Source organism: Erythrolamprus reginae, chromosome 1 (assembly GCF_031021105.1).
Source record: "Erythrolamprus reginae isolate rEryReg1 chromosome 1, rEryReg1.hap1, whole genome shotgun sequence".
Taxonomy (NCBI): domain Eukaryota; kingdom Metazoa; phylum Chordata; class Lepidosauria; order Squamata; family Dipsadidae; genus Erythrolamprus; species Erythrolamprus reginae.
In genome coordinates, this window is record NC_091950.1 from 56491068 (window position 1) to 56510703 (window position 19636).

At 38.4% G+C, this 19636-nt stretch overlaps 1 protein-coding gene across 15 annotated transcripts in view; it reads right to left on the bottom strand.

Moving 5' to 3' along the window:
• Window positions 1-414: 414 nt before the first annotated feature.
• The window catches only part of UNC79 (unc-79 homolog, NALCN channel complex subunit), a 163360-nt gene continuing 144138 nt past the window's right edge, over window positions 415-19636 (bottom strand). For 10 of the 15 annotated variants that reach the window (XM_070753573.1, XM_070753485.1, XM_070753465.1 and 7 more), the window contains 6 exons: window positions 15907-16082; window positions 13298-13484; window positions 11150-11347; window positions 9732-9830; window positions 5448-5489; window positions 415-2774 (listed from right to left, as the gene is read on the bottom strand). In XM_070753573.1, the coding sequence (XP_070609674.1) occupies window positions 2574-2774; window positions 5448-5489; window positions 9732-9830; window positions 11150-11347; window positions 13298-13484; window positions 15907-16082 (903 nt within the window). In that variant the 3' untranslated portion in view covers window positions 415-2573. The remainder of the gene's footprint in view (window positions 2775-5447; window positions 5490-9731; window positions 9831-11149; window positions 11348-13297; window positions 13485-15906; window positions 16083-19636) is intronic. The other 5 variants (XM_070753529.1, XM_070753503.1, XM_070753512.1 and 2 more) reach the window with 2 other exon arrangements.

Sequence of the window (19636 nt, forward strand, 5' to 3'; positions counted from 1 at the left end):
AGACAAAATAATAAAATAAAATAAAATAAAATAAAATAAAATAAAATAAAATAAAATAAAATAATAAAATAAAATAAAAATAAAATAAATAAAATAAATAAAATAAATAAAATAAAAATAAAATAAATAAATAAAATAAAGTAAAATAAATAAAAAAATTAAATAAAATAATTTTAAAAAATAAATTAAAAAAAATTATTTTATTATGACAAACAGGGAGGAACCCATCTCTGAACCAGCTCCATCCTTATGTTTTTCTCTTTATAAAAAAAAGATCAGTCAAGTTACTGGAGACTCAAGGGAATAATAATGGGGGTAAAAAGTGCTGCATAATACGGTAATGATTTTATTTCTTTTTACAGAATATTAACCAATACTATTCAGGATATTAAAAGAGTTACGCTTTTAATAGCATTTTCATATAAAGCTTAAATCTTTATTTCAATAGATTACAGCAATAAATACAATATATTTCAGTTATGTATACACACAAAAAGTTTTAATTACAAGAGGTTCTGCTATTCAAAGATACTGATCCAGAGTCCACTGCAACCGGTGGCTCTTCTATACATCTCAGTGGACCAGTTTCTCTCAATGCTATTAAAATTCACTTTAAAAAAATATTTAACATTGTTATTTTTTTAATGCAGTGGTTCTATATATTTTCTATTTACTGTATGTAAATTTATAACCTGAAACCTCTTCCTCAGGGAAGCCTGAAGCATCCCTATTCTCTCTGGCATCCCCATGAGTGGGGCCGATTTCAAATCTCAGAGTGTACAAGTATATAAGAAGAAATAGCATATATAATACAGGTAGTAGTATGCGGAGAGTTTCCTAAGAATTGCAAGAAAAATACTGGCAATGAAACCAAGTTAAAGTTCTTAAACTTACTCAGTAGTTCTTTTTTAAAAAAGACAAGTGAACTGGCACAGTTTACCCACCTAATTTCTAAGTGCACTTTGTAAGTAAGCAGAATTGGCTTTGGATGTCTCGTTCCCCTGGGCAAAATGCCAGCATTGACCCCAGAATGATGCCTCTCCCACCCCAGCTTGCAAGGGGGACCTGTTAGCCAAGAGGTACATAACATGAAGGGAGGGTGGTAATGAATGTTTCATTATATGAAAGGCATTCTTTCCTTTCATTTTTCTTTTGGCACAGGCCATACTTGCAAGTTGCTGATAGTAATTGCAGGGAAAAAACAGATAACAAATCCTGGGAAATTGCAAAGTCACTATTTTAATAATGGAAAAAAAACACTTTTTGGCATCCTCAATGTGATGGTCTCTAGATATGTTGGAGTACAGCTCACATCATCCAAACCAGCGATGGTCTGCCGTCTTTGGCACTACCGTTGCACCCTCCAAGGCCACTGCAGGGGTGTGCGTGTCCAGCAGGGGCGCACCTCTTGGTGCAAGATTTGGCTTCTGTGCATGCGCAGCAAGTGAAATGTTGTGTGAGGTTTGCATGCGCAAGCGAGATTTGGGAGATTTTTCGGCTATAGTTTTGCTTCCGCGCATGCGCAGAAGCAGAAAATCCACACACGGAAATTGCTGAAATCTTCCTTGTGCAAGCGTCTTCACACAAGATTTTGCTTACCATGCATGCGCAGAAGCAAAATCTCACGTGTGCATGCGCAAGCATGCACCCAGTATGCGTAGCTGAGTGTGCATCCCAAAAATTGCTACCGGAATGTAGCATGTTTCCGTTCCGGTAGCAGGCCATCACTGATCCAAACCCATCGCATCCATGTTCAATTGTAGTCTAAAGCATGTGGACAGCGGTGGGCTACTAGCCAGAATGCTAAATTGGGCTCGCCGCTGCGGCTCATAAGTGCTTGGAGGTAGCAAAATCGCGCACGGAGCAGCAGGTGTGCCTGTGTTTCAGTGAGGTTTTTTGCTTCCGCACATGTCGAAATACAGGCGCACCTGGGGCTCCATGCGCAATTTTTCTACCTCCACAGGTGCAGAAACAAAATTGTGCTGGTCACGCAAACACTCATGAGCCGTGGCGGAGAGTCCAATTTAGTATTCCAGCTAATAGCCCACCGCTGCATGTGGAGGGCATGAGGTTGGAGACGGCTGATTTATTGCATTACCAAGTTTAACTATGAAGACAAGGAAAATGCAGCTGACTTTGTCATAATGTAAAAAAAACCAGCAGCATACATAGTTATCTGAACATACACAACGTTCTGTATGTGTATACATGCCTTGTGCATATGTGCATATAAATGCTAGGGGCAAAACCAATCATTTGCTTTTATAAATGAATATTTTAAAATACATATTTTTAAACAGCTAACTATATGCATTGGCTCAGGCTTCGGTGAGCAAACCCTTCATTTCATGGAGTGTTCCTGTGAATGCTATGCATCAGCCAAAACATGCTTTTTGGTGACAGAGGGACGCAGACAGGCCACTTCCTTTAGCCATGTCACTTTTTCCTCTCTACAAGAACAGAACAAAAACGGAGCTACAGTACCGTTGTATGGTTTCTAAAGATGGCCATTGTCTTATAGCTTTAGCCCTATTATTGCTAGACTAACAGGTTCACAGAGCATTCCACTCAACTCATAAAGGATAAAACTGAGATGCCGCTTCAGAGGACTGGATTTCCACTTGAGCCATTTTGAACTGTGTACACTGCAGCCACTTGCGAAGGACGGAGGTGTTGGTGTTCATCTGAACGGATCCCTGTAACATTCGAAGGCTATGGTGGTTCACGTTGTTCTGAATAGCTTGCAGGCGGAGCTGGAGGCCAGCAGATAAATGCTGTTAAAATATGTACAGGTTTTACTGTCAGTTCTCTCTCTTTTTTTAAAAACAATAAACTCAAAGCAACATATCATCCTAAAATTTCGAATTCAGAATCAATGCAGCTATCAAAGAATGAAAATAAGAAGAGGCTGTAATGAGATAATCCAGCAAGAAGTACTGTATTTTTCAATGTATAAGACACACCCTTTTCCTCCCTAAAAGAGGCTGATAATTTGGGTGTGTCTTATACTCCAAATGTAGCTTTTTTTCCCAGCCCTAACTAGTTGCTAATAATCTTCCCAGCTCTCACCTTGCAGGCTCGTCATAGTTTCTCTCTGCAAAGAATGTTTTCGAAGCCCTAAGTCTTTGCAGGGTTTTTTCCTTTGCTCTAACTTGCTCTGAGTAAGTTTCTTTCCAGCCCTAACCAGGTGCTAACAATGTTCCCAGCACTTACCGACTTGCAAGCTCTTTCATTGTTACTCTCTGTGAAGAATGTTTCCCAAACCCTGCCTTTGATTTTTTTTTTCATTCTCTATTTGCTCCAAATGTTTCTTCCCAGCCCTAACCAGGTGCTAACAATGTTCTCAGCTTTTACTGGCTTGCAAGCTCTTTTCTTGTTACTCTCTGCAAAGAAGAATGTTTTCCAAACCCTGTCTTTGCTCCAGATGTTTTTTCCCAGCTCTAACCAAGTGCTATTAATGTTCCCAAGCTCTTTCATTGTTACTCTCTGTGAGGAATGTTTTCCAAGCCCTAAGTCTTTGCAGGGTTTTTTTCATTGCTCTACTTGCTCAGACTGTTTCTTTCCAGGTGCTAATGATGTTCCCAGCTCTTACTGGCTTGCAAGCTTGTTGCTTGTTACTTGTTGCTGCCAATCAGTTTCCGGTCACAATTAAAAGTGTTGGTTATGACCTTTAAAGCCCTACATGGCATTGGACCAGAATACCTCCGGAACCACCTTCTACCGCACAAAGCCCAGTGGCCGATAAGGTCCCACAGAGTTGGCCTTCTCTGGATCCCGTCGACCAAACAATGTTGTTTGGCGGGCCCCAGGGGAAGAGCCTTCTCTGTGGTGGCCCCAGCCCTCTGGAATCAACTCCCCTCGGAAATTAGAACGGCCCCCACCCTCCTTGTCTTTTGCAAATTACTTAAGACTCACCTATATCGCCAGGCATGGGGGAACTGAGACATCTCCCCCAGGCTTTTATATTTTATGTTTGGTATGTATGTGTTGTATGGTTTTAACTGCTGGGGGTTTTATATATTTTTTATTTCAATATTAGATTTGTTTCAATGTTACATTGTTTTATTATTGTTGTGAGCCACCCCGAGTCTTCGGAGAGGGGCGGCATACAAATCTAATAAATAATAATAATAATAATAATAATAATAATAATAATAATAATAATAGTTGTTGTTGTTGTTGTTGTTGTTGTTACTTTCTCAGAATAAAATAAAATTAACCAGGAGATAAAATAATGTGCTGAAGCTGACCAGAGTAAGGACGCTAGCCAGATGAATACCTGGTAAGCAGATTCTTTTCCCTGTTTTCCTCCCCCAAAACTAAGGTGCGTCTTTATTTATTTCTTTATTAATTAGATTTGTCTTACATTCAGGTGCGTCTTATACTCCGAAAAATATGGTATTTAATAAAACGCCATCATAAACCTGAAGAAAATGACTACTTATAACATATCTTATTGAGCCACATGGATAAAGGAAGAAAGTCATTAAAGCACAGTAATTTTCTTTAGTAGCTGCCAATTCAAATGTTGAACTGTATAACGCCTTTTAAATCAGTGTAGGTTCACACTATTGCAACCAAGCTTGCAACATAATGTTGAAACACTGATCAGAATGCTCTCCTTCCTTCAGTTCTATATAAGCTTTGAACAATTTTAGCAAGCCAATTCATTTTCTCCCTTCTTTTTTCCTCTTCATCCAGTTATCATAGCTCATTCTCTGCCCCCAATTCCTGAACATGCTTGCTTTTCATTTAGCTGGTTCTGTTCTGGCTGTTAAGAGGTTTCCTTCTTTTTGGTATTCTATAAAGCTTGGGCATAGTCATTCTTTCCAGCTCCACAGGAAGCATTATTTTCTTTCTCCTTCTATTACTTTTGCTTACTTTGGCTATTTTTATACAGTTATGGAAATATATCATTAACATTGGACCATCTCCTGTGAGTTTATGCTGGTCATCCTCTGGCCCTTTAAAAGGGAAAGGACACATTCTGCACACAATGTTATTCATATATAAAAAGGTGAAGTAGATCCAGGGTGTGGGAGAAAAGGCAGGCAAACAGGATGCAAACTGTGCTTCCTCCTTTCTTTGTCTCCCTGGCCTTGGAAGCTTGAACTAGTGAGTGAATGGCTGAGAACACCAAAAGGAAAAGAAATAACTATTTACTTTCCAGTTCCTTCAACAGAAAACTGCTGCACTCCGGCTTCTTTTGGCTATAAAAAAAATCTTTGCATTCTTGACAGAAGAGCTCTGGATCCAGTTCAACGTTTTTCACTGACATCCAAGCATGCTTGTATTTACTAGACATCAGTTAAACTATGTTTATGCAAACAGAATCTTAGAGTATCATAGCTGATGAGTTCAATTTGGAATAGATACATAATTTAATACACTGTTATTCAGTTAAAACAAATGTTAACATCCTGGGAACACATTAAATTTGAACTTACCTTTAGATTGGATTGAATCATTGGTAGCCACATTGGGATGAGCTGATAGAAAAAGAAAAAAATTCAGTGTATTGTGTTCAACATGTTCATAATATATTTATAATAGCCACCATATTATTATATTACAAAATAAACCTAGTAATAAGATTTGTTCAGTGTTTATTTGTTTGTATGTATGTCTGTACAGGATTCCAATATATTTTACTGTTTAAGTACAAATTTAGAATGTATCCCATGGGCAGTGATGGGCTACCAAAATTTTTACCATCACACCATGGGTGTGGCTTATGCATTTTGTTTCAACATCTTTCAGTGCAAATTGGGGCTCTGGGGTGGAGGTCCAAATTTTGTTATTGGAACTGCGTTCCTGATCATTCCCGTAGGAGCTCATCACTGCCCATGGGTGAATATGCCAGGTCAATAAGAATGCTCCACCTTGACTAGAAATATACACACCTGAGAGGGAGCTGCAGGTAAGAGGGTGCCAGGTGAAAGCTGTGATAAAAATAAGAGCTACCAGGGGTGGAACGGGCATATGTGATCAGAACATGAGGGGATATGTACCACTATAAGGGGTGCGATGAAGGCCTCGTAAAAAGTTACTAGAGAGGGATGGTTCCGGGCCATCGAGATGAATTTGAGAGTGTAACCAGTGGTCTCGTAAAAGGCACTGTGGGAGGAGTTACAATACATGGACGTGAAAAGCGGGACTGCTATGCCTTATGCCGAAGTATAGAGGATTTCTTGGGAGGGACGACATCATGGGACTTTTTTTTATTTATCAAAGTAGTCAAAGTACCAATGATTATTTAAAATTTTATATTTATGTGTTAAACTAAAGCAGAGAACATATTACATCAAATACTTTTAAACTGAAACAATCCAATTTAAATTTTGCCATCACTATATGATGCAACAGTGGTCAATGTGTCATCCGGATTAAGACCTTTTTCTTCATGGCACTTCATTGACAGCATTGACGGAATTTAAAAGGAAAGATGTTCAGTTGCATCGAAAACAGAGTTCCCTAAGGCAGATTTGTTTTAAAAGTGAAGATACTTTTTTGATACATTATCTAAGATTATCTTAAAAACTGGACATACTGTTCTAAAATGTTCCTCTAAATGATATCAAGTTTTACTTTTTTCCAATTAAGCTCCTACCATCATGCAAAATTGAATCAGTATTAACAGAGTGAGCTAAAGCAATATTCAGAGAACATGATTTCATTGGCCAGAGTGGATGATATAATATTTGGCTGGGTTCCACTGATGGAGTCAGGCTGGTCCTTATTTAATGCACCTTATGAAAAATGACATTGTTTAGGGAAACCCAATGAAGGAATAACCATTTCAAAAATGTGTTCAGCCATAATTATAGTGATTGTCAACAAAAGAGAAATTGGGGGTGGGGGGAAGCATTTCTTCCTACTGTGCAAGAAAAAAACCAAACCACTTGGAGAAATATGCAATTATAACCATTTATGGATTGTTCCTGACACAGCATGAATTAATCCTCTTGTTAGAAACAGTGTTGAACTGTGCCCGCTTTTTTTATCATGGACATCTAAACTTGTGATCAAGGACACTTTTCATTAAACGCAGATTGGATCTACCATCAATATTTCCTAAACGTGAAGGCTAAATAGAATCCTCACACCCCAAAGCAATATACCTTGTTATTTCTGATGCCAAATAACAAGGTAAGGCCATCAATATCCTGTTTCTCTTTGAGAAAAAGCAGAACTAGACAAATAATGGATAGATGATCTGATTCAAAAAGGCAGTATCTATGCTCAGAAATGTTCTTTGTGAGCATTATTTTTGCCCTGTTTATGATTTAAAAAAATATATTGAGAGCACGCACAGAGTTTTCAAAGGCATCACATAAGTGTATTCATGTGGAAATATTGAAAAATAGTAATGCAGCTATTTTTGGAACTGTGTCTAAGAATCCAACGAAGTTCTAGAATCCCATTCATGGATATATGAAATGTACCTATTTAATGTTTCCACATGAACGGTTTGCTTATATAATCACTTAAAATATGTATTTGTGAGTGAATGCTTCTTATCTTGAATTTAGGAAGCATGCAATGACATGTCAGCTTGCATCCTTAAGTAGGTGCAGTCCTCGGAGAGGGGCGGCATACAAATCTAATAATAATCTAATAAATTTTGTAGAAAACAAGCACTATTTTGCATGTTTTTTCAGGCAAAACATTGGGAACCAAATACATTTGCATGCAGAGATGCTTTTTAAAAATTCTCTGTCACTTTTACAGATCTCAAGGTATATACACCGTGCCATTGTTTTTACTCCCCCAAACCCTAGGAAGCCAGTTGAGACTTGTTCCATGCAGTCAACTTTCCAATCTTACTAATTTCTATGAGTGAGCCATTGGGGGTGGGATGAGGGAATATTCCCACTTTTTTTTATTCATAGGGTGATTTGTATGAAACTACTGAAGTGGTTATGGATGAGACTAAAATCTGCCATATCCTGCCCCCATATCTGCAAACAATGTCTAAAGTCGTTGAGATGGTTGAAGAGAAGGGAGAACCTGGGTTGCCTAAGATCTTACAAACCTCTAACTTTGTGGATCCCCAGCATCTTAAGCCAGCTCTTTAGAGGGAGAGCAGTATAATGGCAGCATCTAAGAGTAACCAGGGATCAGAGGGACAACCATTAAGCTCCTAGAGTTGTTGACCTGATCCTACGCAGCTTCTGCTCAGACAATCTCACACTAATCACAAGAGCCTACAAAACTTTTGCCAGACCCATCCTAGATTACTGCTCATCTGTCTGGAACCCATACCACATCTCAGACATCAACACCCTTGAAAATGTCCAAAGATATTTCACCAGAAGAGACCTTCACTCCTCCACTCGAAACAGAATATCCTACGAAAATAGACTAACAATCCTGGGCCTAGAAAGGCTAGAACTACAGCGCCTAAAACACGATTTGAGTATTGCCCACAAGATCATATGCTGCAACGTCCTACCGGTCAATGACTACTTCAGCTTCAACCGCAATAACACAAGAGCACGCAACAGATTCAAACTTAATATGAACCGCTCCAAACTTGACTGTAAAAAATATGATTTCAACCATCGAGTTATCGAAGCGTGGAACTCATTACCGGACTCAATTGTGTCAACCCCTAACCCCCAACACTTCTCCCTTAGACTCTCCACGATTGACCTCTCCAGGTTCCTAAGAGGCCAGTAAGTGGCGTACATAAGTGCACTGGTGTGTTTTTCGTCCCCTGTCCAATTGTCTTTCCTTTCTTTCACCTATCTTATATATTCTCTTCCTTTCATATATCCTCTCCTCTAAGTTCACTTTCACCCTCATATATATTATATTTTTCTTCCTATGTATTTGTGTATTGGACAAATGAATAAATAAAAATAAGTAAATAAAATAAAATAAGCACTGCTCTGATCACCACTATAGAATACCTGCCTTTGACTCCTGAGTAATGGATGGTAAAACACACTAGATTTTACATGCCATGAAACTCCCATGAGATGCTATCGGTTTAAGGTGGAAAACATTAATTACTTTAACACTAGTGCAGCTAAATATGCCTTAAGATATGAACAGGAGATGTGAACTGGAGATGAACTGGAGATGTGACGGAAATGATATATGAAGAACCTGGCACAAGAAAAGGCATCCCCAGGTCATTTTGTTTATACTGTAATTAGGTGTAAGTGAGTAAAAGGCCACAAGGTTTTCTCTAGAAAGGGGAATGGCCTAAAGCAATATTGTTCTTCCAAAATGTAAACCAGAAGAGGAGTACAAGTGAGAAGCCGGGCCAAACCTTTTAATCCTTCCTGCACCATTCCTGAGAACATTTTCTGATATACCATAATAGTCCAAATACAAAACATCCTTTATGCTGTTTGGTAAAATGTAATCCTTTTTCTCAGAAATTAGAACAAAACCACAAAGGAACCAGTACTAACATGTTCTCCCTCTTATTAATAATTACATCCGTTTTGGACAGCACAATAGCCAAGTTATATAACTGAAAAAATATTTTAACAGCTGCATTTAATTATTGGAATCCTTTTTTTAAAAAAATCACTGGAAGGTTACTGTATATGTGAAATTTCTCTCAAAAGGACTTCATCTAACATTGCTTTAGAAAGCCCATAAATCTTCATATATATTTTTTCCTGAGAACAATGCAAAGGAGTGCTTGAAAGACCAGGAAGCACATATTAAAAACTTTCCTACACTCCCAACCCCTCCCCCCAGAGCTAACTTACCTTGACAAAAATAGTGGAATTACATTCTTGCAAAGCCTCCATTAAACTGATCACATGGAGACACACCATTTCTACCATCTGGGATAAAAGAGAGACATACTGCAATAAAACGAATGAGCAATATAATAATATCATGAAAGCAAAAATAAATAAATGGTTCATACTATTACTCTAACCTGATTAACATTCTTCAATAAACAGAGAGATTGAGATTTCATGTTTAAATAATTAAAATGCAAATTGTTTACCTTTAATTAAAGGTATCACATCTGTATAATACTTATTCAGAATTACATTCTACAGTAAATGTAACAAAATGATGCACTGTGTCTTACAACTTCTGTATAACAGATGCCCCATAATATTGCTAACAAAGTTACTTTCTTGCTGAACTGTATTCGTCATTACTTGGAAGGACCAGTTAATTACATTTCAAAACACTGCAGGCAGACACAGTGGAAATATTTGAAATTTAAATCAATCCCATTGGCAGTCTAACAGGATTTATATATTAGGCATTTCTCATGCCATGGGCTTGACAAGTGATTGCTTCTAGATTAAATGGAATGAAGCACACATGCATTGGTGACCACATCGTTTTCTGCCTATCCTCCATTGAAAACTTTTACCCAATCATAGTGGTATTTATTTACAACTCATTATGTTCAGGTAGGGATTTTGCAGGTAGAATACAGTTTGTTACATGCTGTATTTATATGAAGTATCGTTAGTAATATAGCATAAATGTGAACCTGCAAAAGAATCTATAACAATAGAGCAGCTGTAGCAAAAGTAGGCTAACTTTCCCTTTTAGCCATGGCTTCCCCATACTTAAACTGTCTACCTAAAAACCCAATTTATAAAGCTAGAGGATCTATAGGACTCTCCCTTCCTTCTGTTTAATTGAATAGCATTGTGGAGGGAGGGGGAGAGAAAGGATAGAGAGAGAGAGAATCATAAATATTAAAAACAATAAAAGAATGGGTACACATAATTTCAATTCCATTGAATGCCATTCCAAAATTGGGTACAATCAAGACATACTATAATGGGGCAATTTAAAGTATGATCTCCCCCACCCCCATAAGCTCTACTACCTCAAATGCGAAAAAACGGTTCACCTTTTAAAATTCTTGACTAAGATAACCTGGATGGATTTCCAAACCCATCTTTTACACCAGGTTAAATCTTTGAGCTGAGTTTTAACAAAAGTCTCTTGTAGCCTATAATGAAGATGTATATGACTGAATGAAGCATGTGGTCTGCTAAGGAAATATGCACTTCTGCAAGTTTATTTTTGTGTGTGTCTATGTATTTGCATGTAATTATGAATGTGAATACACAGCCATAGCTTTTCAAATAATTGTCTATTGGCTTGGACTCAATGAAACTTTTTGGGATCATTATATCTGACTCACCACCTTGTTATGTGCCATCAGCTGGAGGATGCTTGGTGTTACTCGGCTCCAAAATTCCAGAGCTGTGAGGACTGCTGTAAAACTAAATTCATTTTGATTTTGGACTGTGGGAGCAACTGCAGCTTGTTCACAATATACTGTCCATAGCTGAGCAAATATAAAGGCATGGAAGAGAGAACACATATGCAAGACAGATGTCTGTGGGAAGAAAAAATAAGGAAAACAGAGTCTTTGTTTGGCTTGAAATAACACTTTAAGGAATGTGTATACTGTCTTTCAGAATAACAAAAGCATAACAATTCATTGTTCTAGTACATACACACACATACACATCATCTGAAATTATAATGAATCTGTCAAGAATTTTCTGAAACTCTCTTTCCTGTCAGAGGACTGATATGACATCCCTACTTAAATTACTAGTTTATATTCATGCACGGAAAAAAGCCAAAGAAATAAACAAGCTTGAAAACTACTTGTTGGAAAAAATAAATAATAGAAACATTCTCATTAATGAGGGAATACCGCAGCTTTTGTTAGTTTTGACAGTAATTATGCAACCTTAAAAATAGAGGTTCCAAAGAAAAAAGCTGAGCAATTTGCTAAGTAAGCTTGTGATCCCCCCACCTTTAAAAAAAAATGGTGTTCCTGCTTACTCATAACTAGAGCTTTTATATTTTCTTACTGAATACCTCAGGAGGAAGGAGAAAAATTCCCCTTAGCACTTCTACTATTGGGTGAAGACTTGGAAACAAAACTTGTTTAACATGCTTTGCAAAGAAGCTCCTGGGAGATCTCAAACTGGAAGCTCATGTCTCAAACTCATGATCATTTTTGCACTCAACATTTCCACAATTTATACTGGATGTCAGTCTAAATCTGATCGGTGACTAATCTGTTCAGGCAGTGATGGGCTACCAAAAATTTTACTGTCTCTGGGGTGGAGCTTCAAATTTTGCTACCGGAACTGTGTTCCTGACCTTTCCTCTAGGAGCCCATCACTGTGTTCAGGATAAGAGAATCACCCAGGGCTCATCCATCTTCAGATTATTTGCTCCATATGAACCAAATCTAACACGCAGATACCCCAGACATATGTCCAAGAATAAAAGACTGAATTTCTCTTTATCTGTGTTTGGTGGAGTAGGGTTGTAGAGAGATGATGGGAACATAAGCAAAATAAGATTTTGGATGATTCATGACCAAACTGATGAGAATGGTTGAACTTTGAAAAATGTGGAGAGGCCAGATGTTCCTAAATTTGTTTTCGGACTCTAGAGCAAAGAATGTAACTGGGATAGCAAACAAAAAGGGGAAAATGTTCTAATCCTTAATTAAAGTCTGCAGAAAGGCTCTTTAAATAATAATAATAATAATAATAATAATAATAATAATAATAATAATAATTTATTAGATTTGTATGCCGCCTCTCTCTGAGGGCTTTAAGAAAGAGCACGTTTGAAGAGTATAGCTTATTATGAATAAAAATATTTCTTTTCAAAAGTTAGAGGGGTTGCTGACAAGCAAACAGTTCTTTGAATCTCACCAAGGAACAAGAAAATTAACAATGAGTTTTATTAACCAGGTTAATTCACAAAACAAACTTTTTTATGTAGCAAGAGTAGTGATTCAGCGGGTCTGAATCCAGTGGGTCTGGAGTCAAGCTTTTTATGGCTTGCAGAGATTGGTCAGACTATGAATGTTTTGATACAATTAATATATCGCACCATCTAAAATTACAAAATTATACCTTGATGGCAACTTCTAGAACAGGGGTGTCAAACTGGCGGGCCATAGGTCAGATGAGTCACACACAGGCCACCCTTAGCTCCATGAAGGGAGAAATGTTGTGAAATGTCATGCAATGGCAGTCTACGGAGAGGGGCTGCATACAAATCAAATCAAATCAAATCAAAAAATAAAATAAAATAAAGTAAAGTATAAAGTAAAGTAAAGTAAAATAAAATAAATCAAATCAAATCAAATCAAATAATAAATAATAAAATAAAATAAAATAAAATAAATAAAATAGATAAATGGCACAAATTTTATGCCCATGTTCTAGAAGAATTTTAGGATCATGCTAAAGACTGTACATTTTGTTTAGTGGTCTATTATAAAGTGATCATCATGCCATAAGTCTCTTACCTTAGATTGCTCTGGAAACCCAATCAGGATGACAATTAAATGATCGGCAACATGTGAACCTGCATCCAATGGAATGGGCATACAAGCTGAAGGGGAATTTGGACAGACAGCATTATGTGTCAGAGACCCCAACAGCAGCCAAGAGAGTAGTCGAATATGAGATACACATTCAATGAATTCTTTGGGCCTGTTAAGAAAGAATATATATATTAGTTTCAAGTTCATAAAATATATGTATTATTTGACAAGCATTCATACTAAAAATACCATTATAGATAATCAATTTATGATTAATATAACATTATTACTATTCTAATGCAGGTGTCTGCCCTTGGGATATCTGCCCTTGGGCTCAATGTCTGCTCTAGGGATATTATTTTTGTTGAAAAGATATGGCAAGGGTGTTGAAATTGAGGTAAAATTTGTCAATTTGTCAAAAAAACCCACCCCATCTTAAAACAGCACAGAGAAAAACATAACACATCCAAGGCCAATCTCAGTCTATGCAATAGCTCATACAACAGAGTTATCTAGCACTTTGGCACAATGTCTGCGGGAAAAAATAAAGTTTTAAGCATCTTGTGTAATGTCAACAGTGTCAACCCTGAAACTGACCTGACTGAAGCCATATTGGAGCTTCAGTGTTGCCACACTGGAGCAGAGGGGAAAGGAGGGGGTATTAGAGATGGGGGTGGTGGTTGTGTAGCCGAAATAAAATATACTGCTCAAAAAAATAAAGGGAACACTCAAATAACACATCCTAGATCTGAATGAATGAAACATTCTCATTGAATACTGTGTTCTGCACAACAGCATGTGAAATTGATTGTCAATCAGTGTTGCTTCCTAAGTGGACAGTTTGATTTCACAGAAGTTTCATTTACTTGGGGTTATATCCTGTTGTTTAAGTGTTCCCTTTATTTTTTTGAGCAGTGTCCTTTCTCTAGAGATCTAAGGACATTTTCACACCTGGAGTGTGGAAGGAGGATTGAGGTATTCAGACCACTAAGCATCTTAATTGGACCATGTGACTGATTGTTGGGGTTGTGGGAAAACTTTCCTAGGTGAAATCCATCGGAACCGTCAGAGTTTGTTTTCATCAAATTTCTGCCAATATGATATATCCAATAAAGCTATTCTTTGAGGAATTTATCTGCCTCAGAGTTTTGCTTAGTAGGGGTTGGCAGTTCTGACTGTATTGGCAGTTCTGTGTTAGCAAAAACTTCAGAAGAGAAGGATTTAGGGGTAGTGATTTCTGACAGTCTCAAAATGGGTGAACAGTGTGGTCGGGCGGTAGGAAAAGCAAGTATGATGCTTGGCTGCATAGCTAGAGGTATAACAAGCAGGAAGAGGGAGGTTGTGATCCCGCTATATAGAGCATTGGTGAGACCACATTTGGAATGCTGTGTTCAATTCTGGAGACCTCACCGACAAAAAGATATTGACAAAATTGAACGGGTCCAAAGACAGGCTACAAGAATGGTGGAAGGTCTTAAGCATAAAACATATCAGGAAAGACTTGATGAACTCAATCTGTATAGTCTGGAGGACAGAAGGAAAAGGGGGGACATGATCGAAACATTTAAATATGTTAAAGGGTTAAATAAGGTTCAGGAGGGAAGTGTTTTTAATAGGAAAGTGAACACAAGAACAAGGGGACACATTCTGAAGTTAGTTGGGGAAAAGATCAAAAGCAACATGAGAAAATATTATTTTACTGAAAGAGTAGTAGATCCTTGGAACAAACTTCCAGCAGACGTGGTTGGTAAATCCACAGTAACTGAATTTAAACATGCCTGGGATAAACATATATCCATCCTATGATAAAATACAGGAAATAGTATAAAGGCAGACTAGATGGACCATGAGGTCTTTTTCTGCCGTCAGTCTTCTATGTTTCTAGGGGTTTATTACTCAGAATTCTAACAAACTTCAGAGTCATCCTGATTCTTTTTTGGGGGGTGGGGGGATGGGGAATGTTGTTCCACAAGGCATAACCTGTGACAGAGAATTTACATTTCTGAGGTCCCATATAAATATGTTATTCAAAATAAAGCCTTGCAAGATCTTGTGGGTTGGATGGAATTAATTAGCCAATTCCAAATAACGTGGATGCTATCCATTAAAAACTTAATATGTAATAATCAACACCTTAAATTACACTGGAATATTCCTTGGAGCCAGTGCAATTTACAAGGATTATATGTCTGCACTAGAGTTTATCCACTAACTACTGGCACCACTACATTCTAGAACAGTTGTAGCTTATGGGTGATCTTTTAAGAGCAAATCCAGAAAAGTATCCTGCTTCCTACTTTTGACTACATTGGATAATGATAGCTTAGCAATATTAGGATATCCACCACCACCATTATCTGCAGGAGATTCAGTTTTTCTAGTCGTCGAACCACACGAAGTAGTTCTCCATGCATATATTTTCCAGTTTGATATATAAATTGTGATGGTAACACCTGTTGGATCCATAGTTTGATGATAACAATAGCTATATCTATACTGGTCATATATGTGCAAAGTTTCCCCTTTGGTCCACCATTTGGTTATATATTTCATGTTTGTATTTTACTTTAGTCATGACCAAGGCTTTTTACCCTTGTTGCATTGCAGATGGAGGATGATACAGCCAAGGCAAGTAACGAACCACAGCCTTGTTATCCCGGTGATTGCCCCGTGAGATTTCCATTGCAGCAATCTGTGCTAAGCCCACTTTGAGATGTCCACCAAAAGTATCCTCATGCAATGGCTGGGAACATGTTTTCATGTGACTCTGTAGTGGAAAGACAGGATGTTTAGATAGCAAAGTTATTTTAAAGGTCAAGGTACTTGCACAATTCAACCGAAAATACACTATTTATTTACATAAATGTCAGCATTCCCATTAGCATTCAAGAAATAAATCAGAGTCCAAACCTTGGCCTTCTTCCAAGTTCCAACTTATTAACAGAGCCATGTTGGTTAGGAACTGTAGTCAGTTCTCCACCCAGGTTAAGGTTCATCCCTCATCCCCACACCCACAAGTTCATGCCATGGGCCACTTAGGTTCTCTCAACATCCACGATCCTCCCATGTACTTCCAGCTGGTGCAGAACAAAGGATGACCTTTAATCTCTGGAAATAATTTGTTGTGGTTAGTATTTTTCCCTCTAATGCAACCACCCCTCCCCGATTCCCACAGTACTATTCTGCTTGTGGTAGGTCAAAGTCTCCAACTTAAAATGATGGTTTCAGCCTGACAATAAAATGTTCCTAACCTTGGGTTTTCCAGTAATGTTGTGAGCTGCAATTCTCAGAATTGCATCAGAATACAGTTTATATTAAAGGTGAATAGCTATATATCTTTAAACATGGAGCTATTATGGTGATAAAACTTGAGAAATCCATTCACAAATTACTATCACGTAATTAATCTGGCAGCTAATTCTGTTTTCCCACATTATATAGCAGTGGAATTGATGTGCCGGTGCCTGGAGGCTGTTAGGGTCTGGATGGGTGTCAACAGGCTCAAACTTAACCTTGACAAGATGGAGTGGCTGTGGGTTTTGCCTCCCAAGGACAATTCCATCTGTCCGTCTATTACCCTGGGGGAGGGGAATTATCGACCCCCTCGGAGAGGGTCCGCAACTTGGGCATCCTCCTCGATCCACAGCTAACTTTAGAACACCATCTTTCAGCTGTGATGAGGAGGGCGTTTGCCCAGGTCCGCCTGGTGCACCAGTTGTGGCTCTATTTGGACCGGGAGTCTCTGCTCACAGTCACTCATGCTCTCATCACTTCGAGGTTCAACTACTGCAAAACTCTCTACATAGGGCTACCTCAGAAACTTCAGATCATGCAGAATGCAGCCACAAGAGCAATCATGGGCCTTCCCAGATATGCCCATGTTTCATCAACACTCCGTGGCCTGCACTGGCCGCCGATCAGTTTCCGGACACAATTCAAAGTGTTGGTAATGATCTATAAAGCCCTGCATGGCATCAGACCAGAATACCTACGGGACTGCCTTCTGCCGCATGAATCCCAGCAGCCAATTAGGTCCCACGGAGTTGGCCTTCTCCAGGTCCCATCAACTAAACAATGTCGTTTGTGGCGGTCCTGGCCCTCTGGAATCAACTGCCCCCACCCTCCTCGCTTTCCGCAAGACACTGAAGACCTATCTATGTCGCCAGGCATGGGGTAATTGATGTATCTCCTATTTGGCTAGTAAGATTTATGTGTGGTTATGATTGGGTAGTGTTGACTGTTTTTAAATGATAGTGGGTTTTTACCTATAGTTTTAATTATTGGATTTGTTCCGCATTGTTTTTTTGTTGTTGTGAGCCACCCCGAGTCTTCGGAGACGGGCGGCATACAAATCTAAAAAATTATTATTATTTCAATAAGAATGATTCCATCATTTTTTTTACGTTACTAAACTGCTCAAAATTTACTTAAGCCATTAGAAAAATAATCCTGAAAATCCTCATTTCACTTCTTCTCTCAGTGGATCTGTTCACATTCACTTCATTTCCCATTCATTTATTCCTATTATGAATTGCTCATGTTCAAGATGCATAAAGCTGAAAGAACTGTTAAAATTTTTTAACCAAGATTATCTGGGAGTTTGTTCTCCCCCCTTTTTTTACATTTTAAAATCATTTAAAAGTAGTAGTCTAGTAGCACTCCAAGTAATATATCAGTTTAGAAGTAATATTCATTTTATACTATTTAGTTTTCAGATCATACTCACTGGTATCTATAATAATATACCATTATTTATATTGGTTTTATGTGAGATAAAATATTTGATATCATTATTTATTAAGCTTATATGGCACTATTTACTTACTTACTTACTTACTTACTTACTTACTTACTTACTTACTTACTTACTTACTTACTTATTAGATTTGTATGCCGCCTCTCTCCGTAGACTCCATATAATCTGTCCTTTTCAGCAGTTTATACAATATACAATATAATAATACAACAATATGACAAAAAGAGAAATAATGAAAAATAAGATTAACAGAACAAGTTAAAAATAAAAAGGAAAAGGAAACTGATGGCACAGTACTTAAGCATAGGAGAACGCCTTTCAAAACAACACTAGTTTTAGTATTTTTCTGACAAAATAAAGCCAAAATGAGGTTAATTTTCATGGAAAGCTATTCCAAAGCACCAGTGTTGCTATAGAGAAACATTGCTTTCTTGGTTCGGTTCCTTTTGCCTCTTGGAAGCACAGGACTATAAAAAGCTCTATTCTGGAAAATCTAGCTCAGTGATGGTGAACCTTTTTTGCTTCGGGTGCCAAAAGAGCGTGGGCGTGTGCTATTGCACATTCATGAGTGTCCACACTCATTATTCAATGCCTGGATAGGGCAAAAACAGCTTTCCCCACTCCACCAGAGGCCCTCTGGAGGCCAGAAATTACCTGTTTCCCAACTTCTGGTGGGCCCACTAGGCTTGTGTTTTGCCCTCCCCAGGTTCCAAAGGCTTCCCTGGAGCTGTGGGAAGATAAAAACGCCCTCCACCATCCCCCAGGAAGCTCTCTGGAAGCCAAAAATGTCCCCCAGAACCTCTGGATAAGCAAAAAAATCAGCTGGCCAGCACACACATGCTCGTTGGAGCTGAGCTAGGGCAACTGCTCGCGTGCCAGCAGATACAGTTCTGTGCCATAGGTTCGCCATCACTGATCTAGCTGGATCAGAAAATTCTGATTGCAGCAGTGGTCCTGCAGGTACCCAAGCCAGGCCAGGACTAATCACAGCAGTGGACATTGCAACTAAAACAACAAAAGACGCTGAACTCCGCATGGTTTTATATTGGGTGAGGAGGGGGTGGCCCCAAGGGCTGGTAAAGCCCGACTGCAACTTTTTGCAAAATGACAACATGAACTATAGAGGGGTGATTGGGTCCTCGCTCATCTGTCTTCATGAGAGGATATTCTAAGGGCTCTATATGAGGAGCACTGAGGGGTGGTCAGAATGAAGGCACTGGCATGGAGCTATGGCCCAAAATGGACAAAAACCCAGAGGATTGAGTCGCAGGTGTACTCTGTGTCAGGGATCTAGCTCATTTCCTCCAAAGTCTCCCAGGTATGAATGGGAACAACCCAGGGTCCCTTGGTTACACATACATTTAGATTTCGTGAGGCCATTTCATGGGCAAATATTTCTAATGGTCATCGACAGATAATCTAAATGGTTGGAAGTTGCATAGAAACATAGAAACATAGAAGTCTGACGGCAGAAAAAGACCTCATGGTCCATCTAGTCTGCCCTTATACTATTTCCTGTATTTTATCTTAGGATGGATATATGTTTATCCCAGGCATGTTTAAAT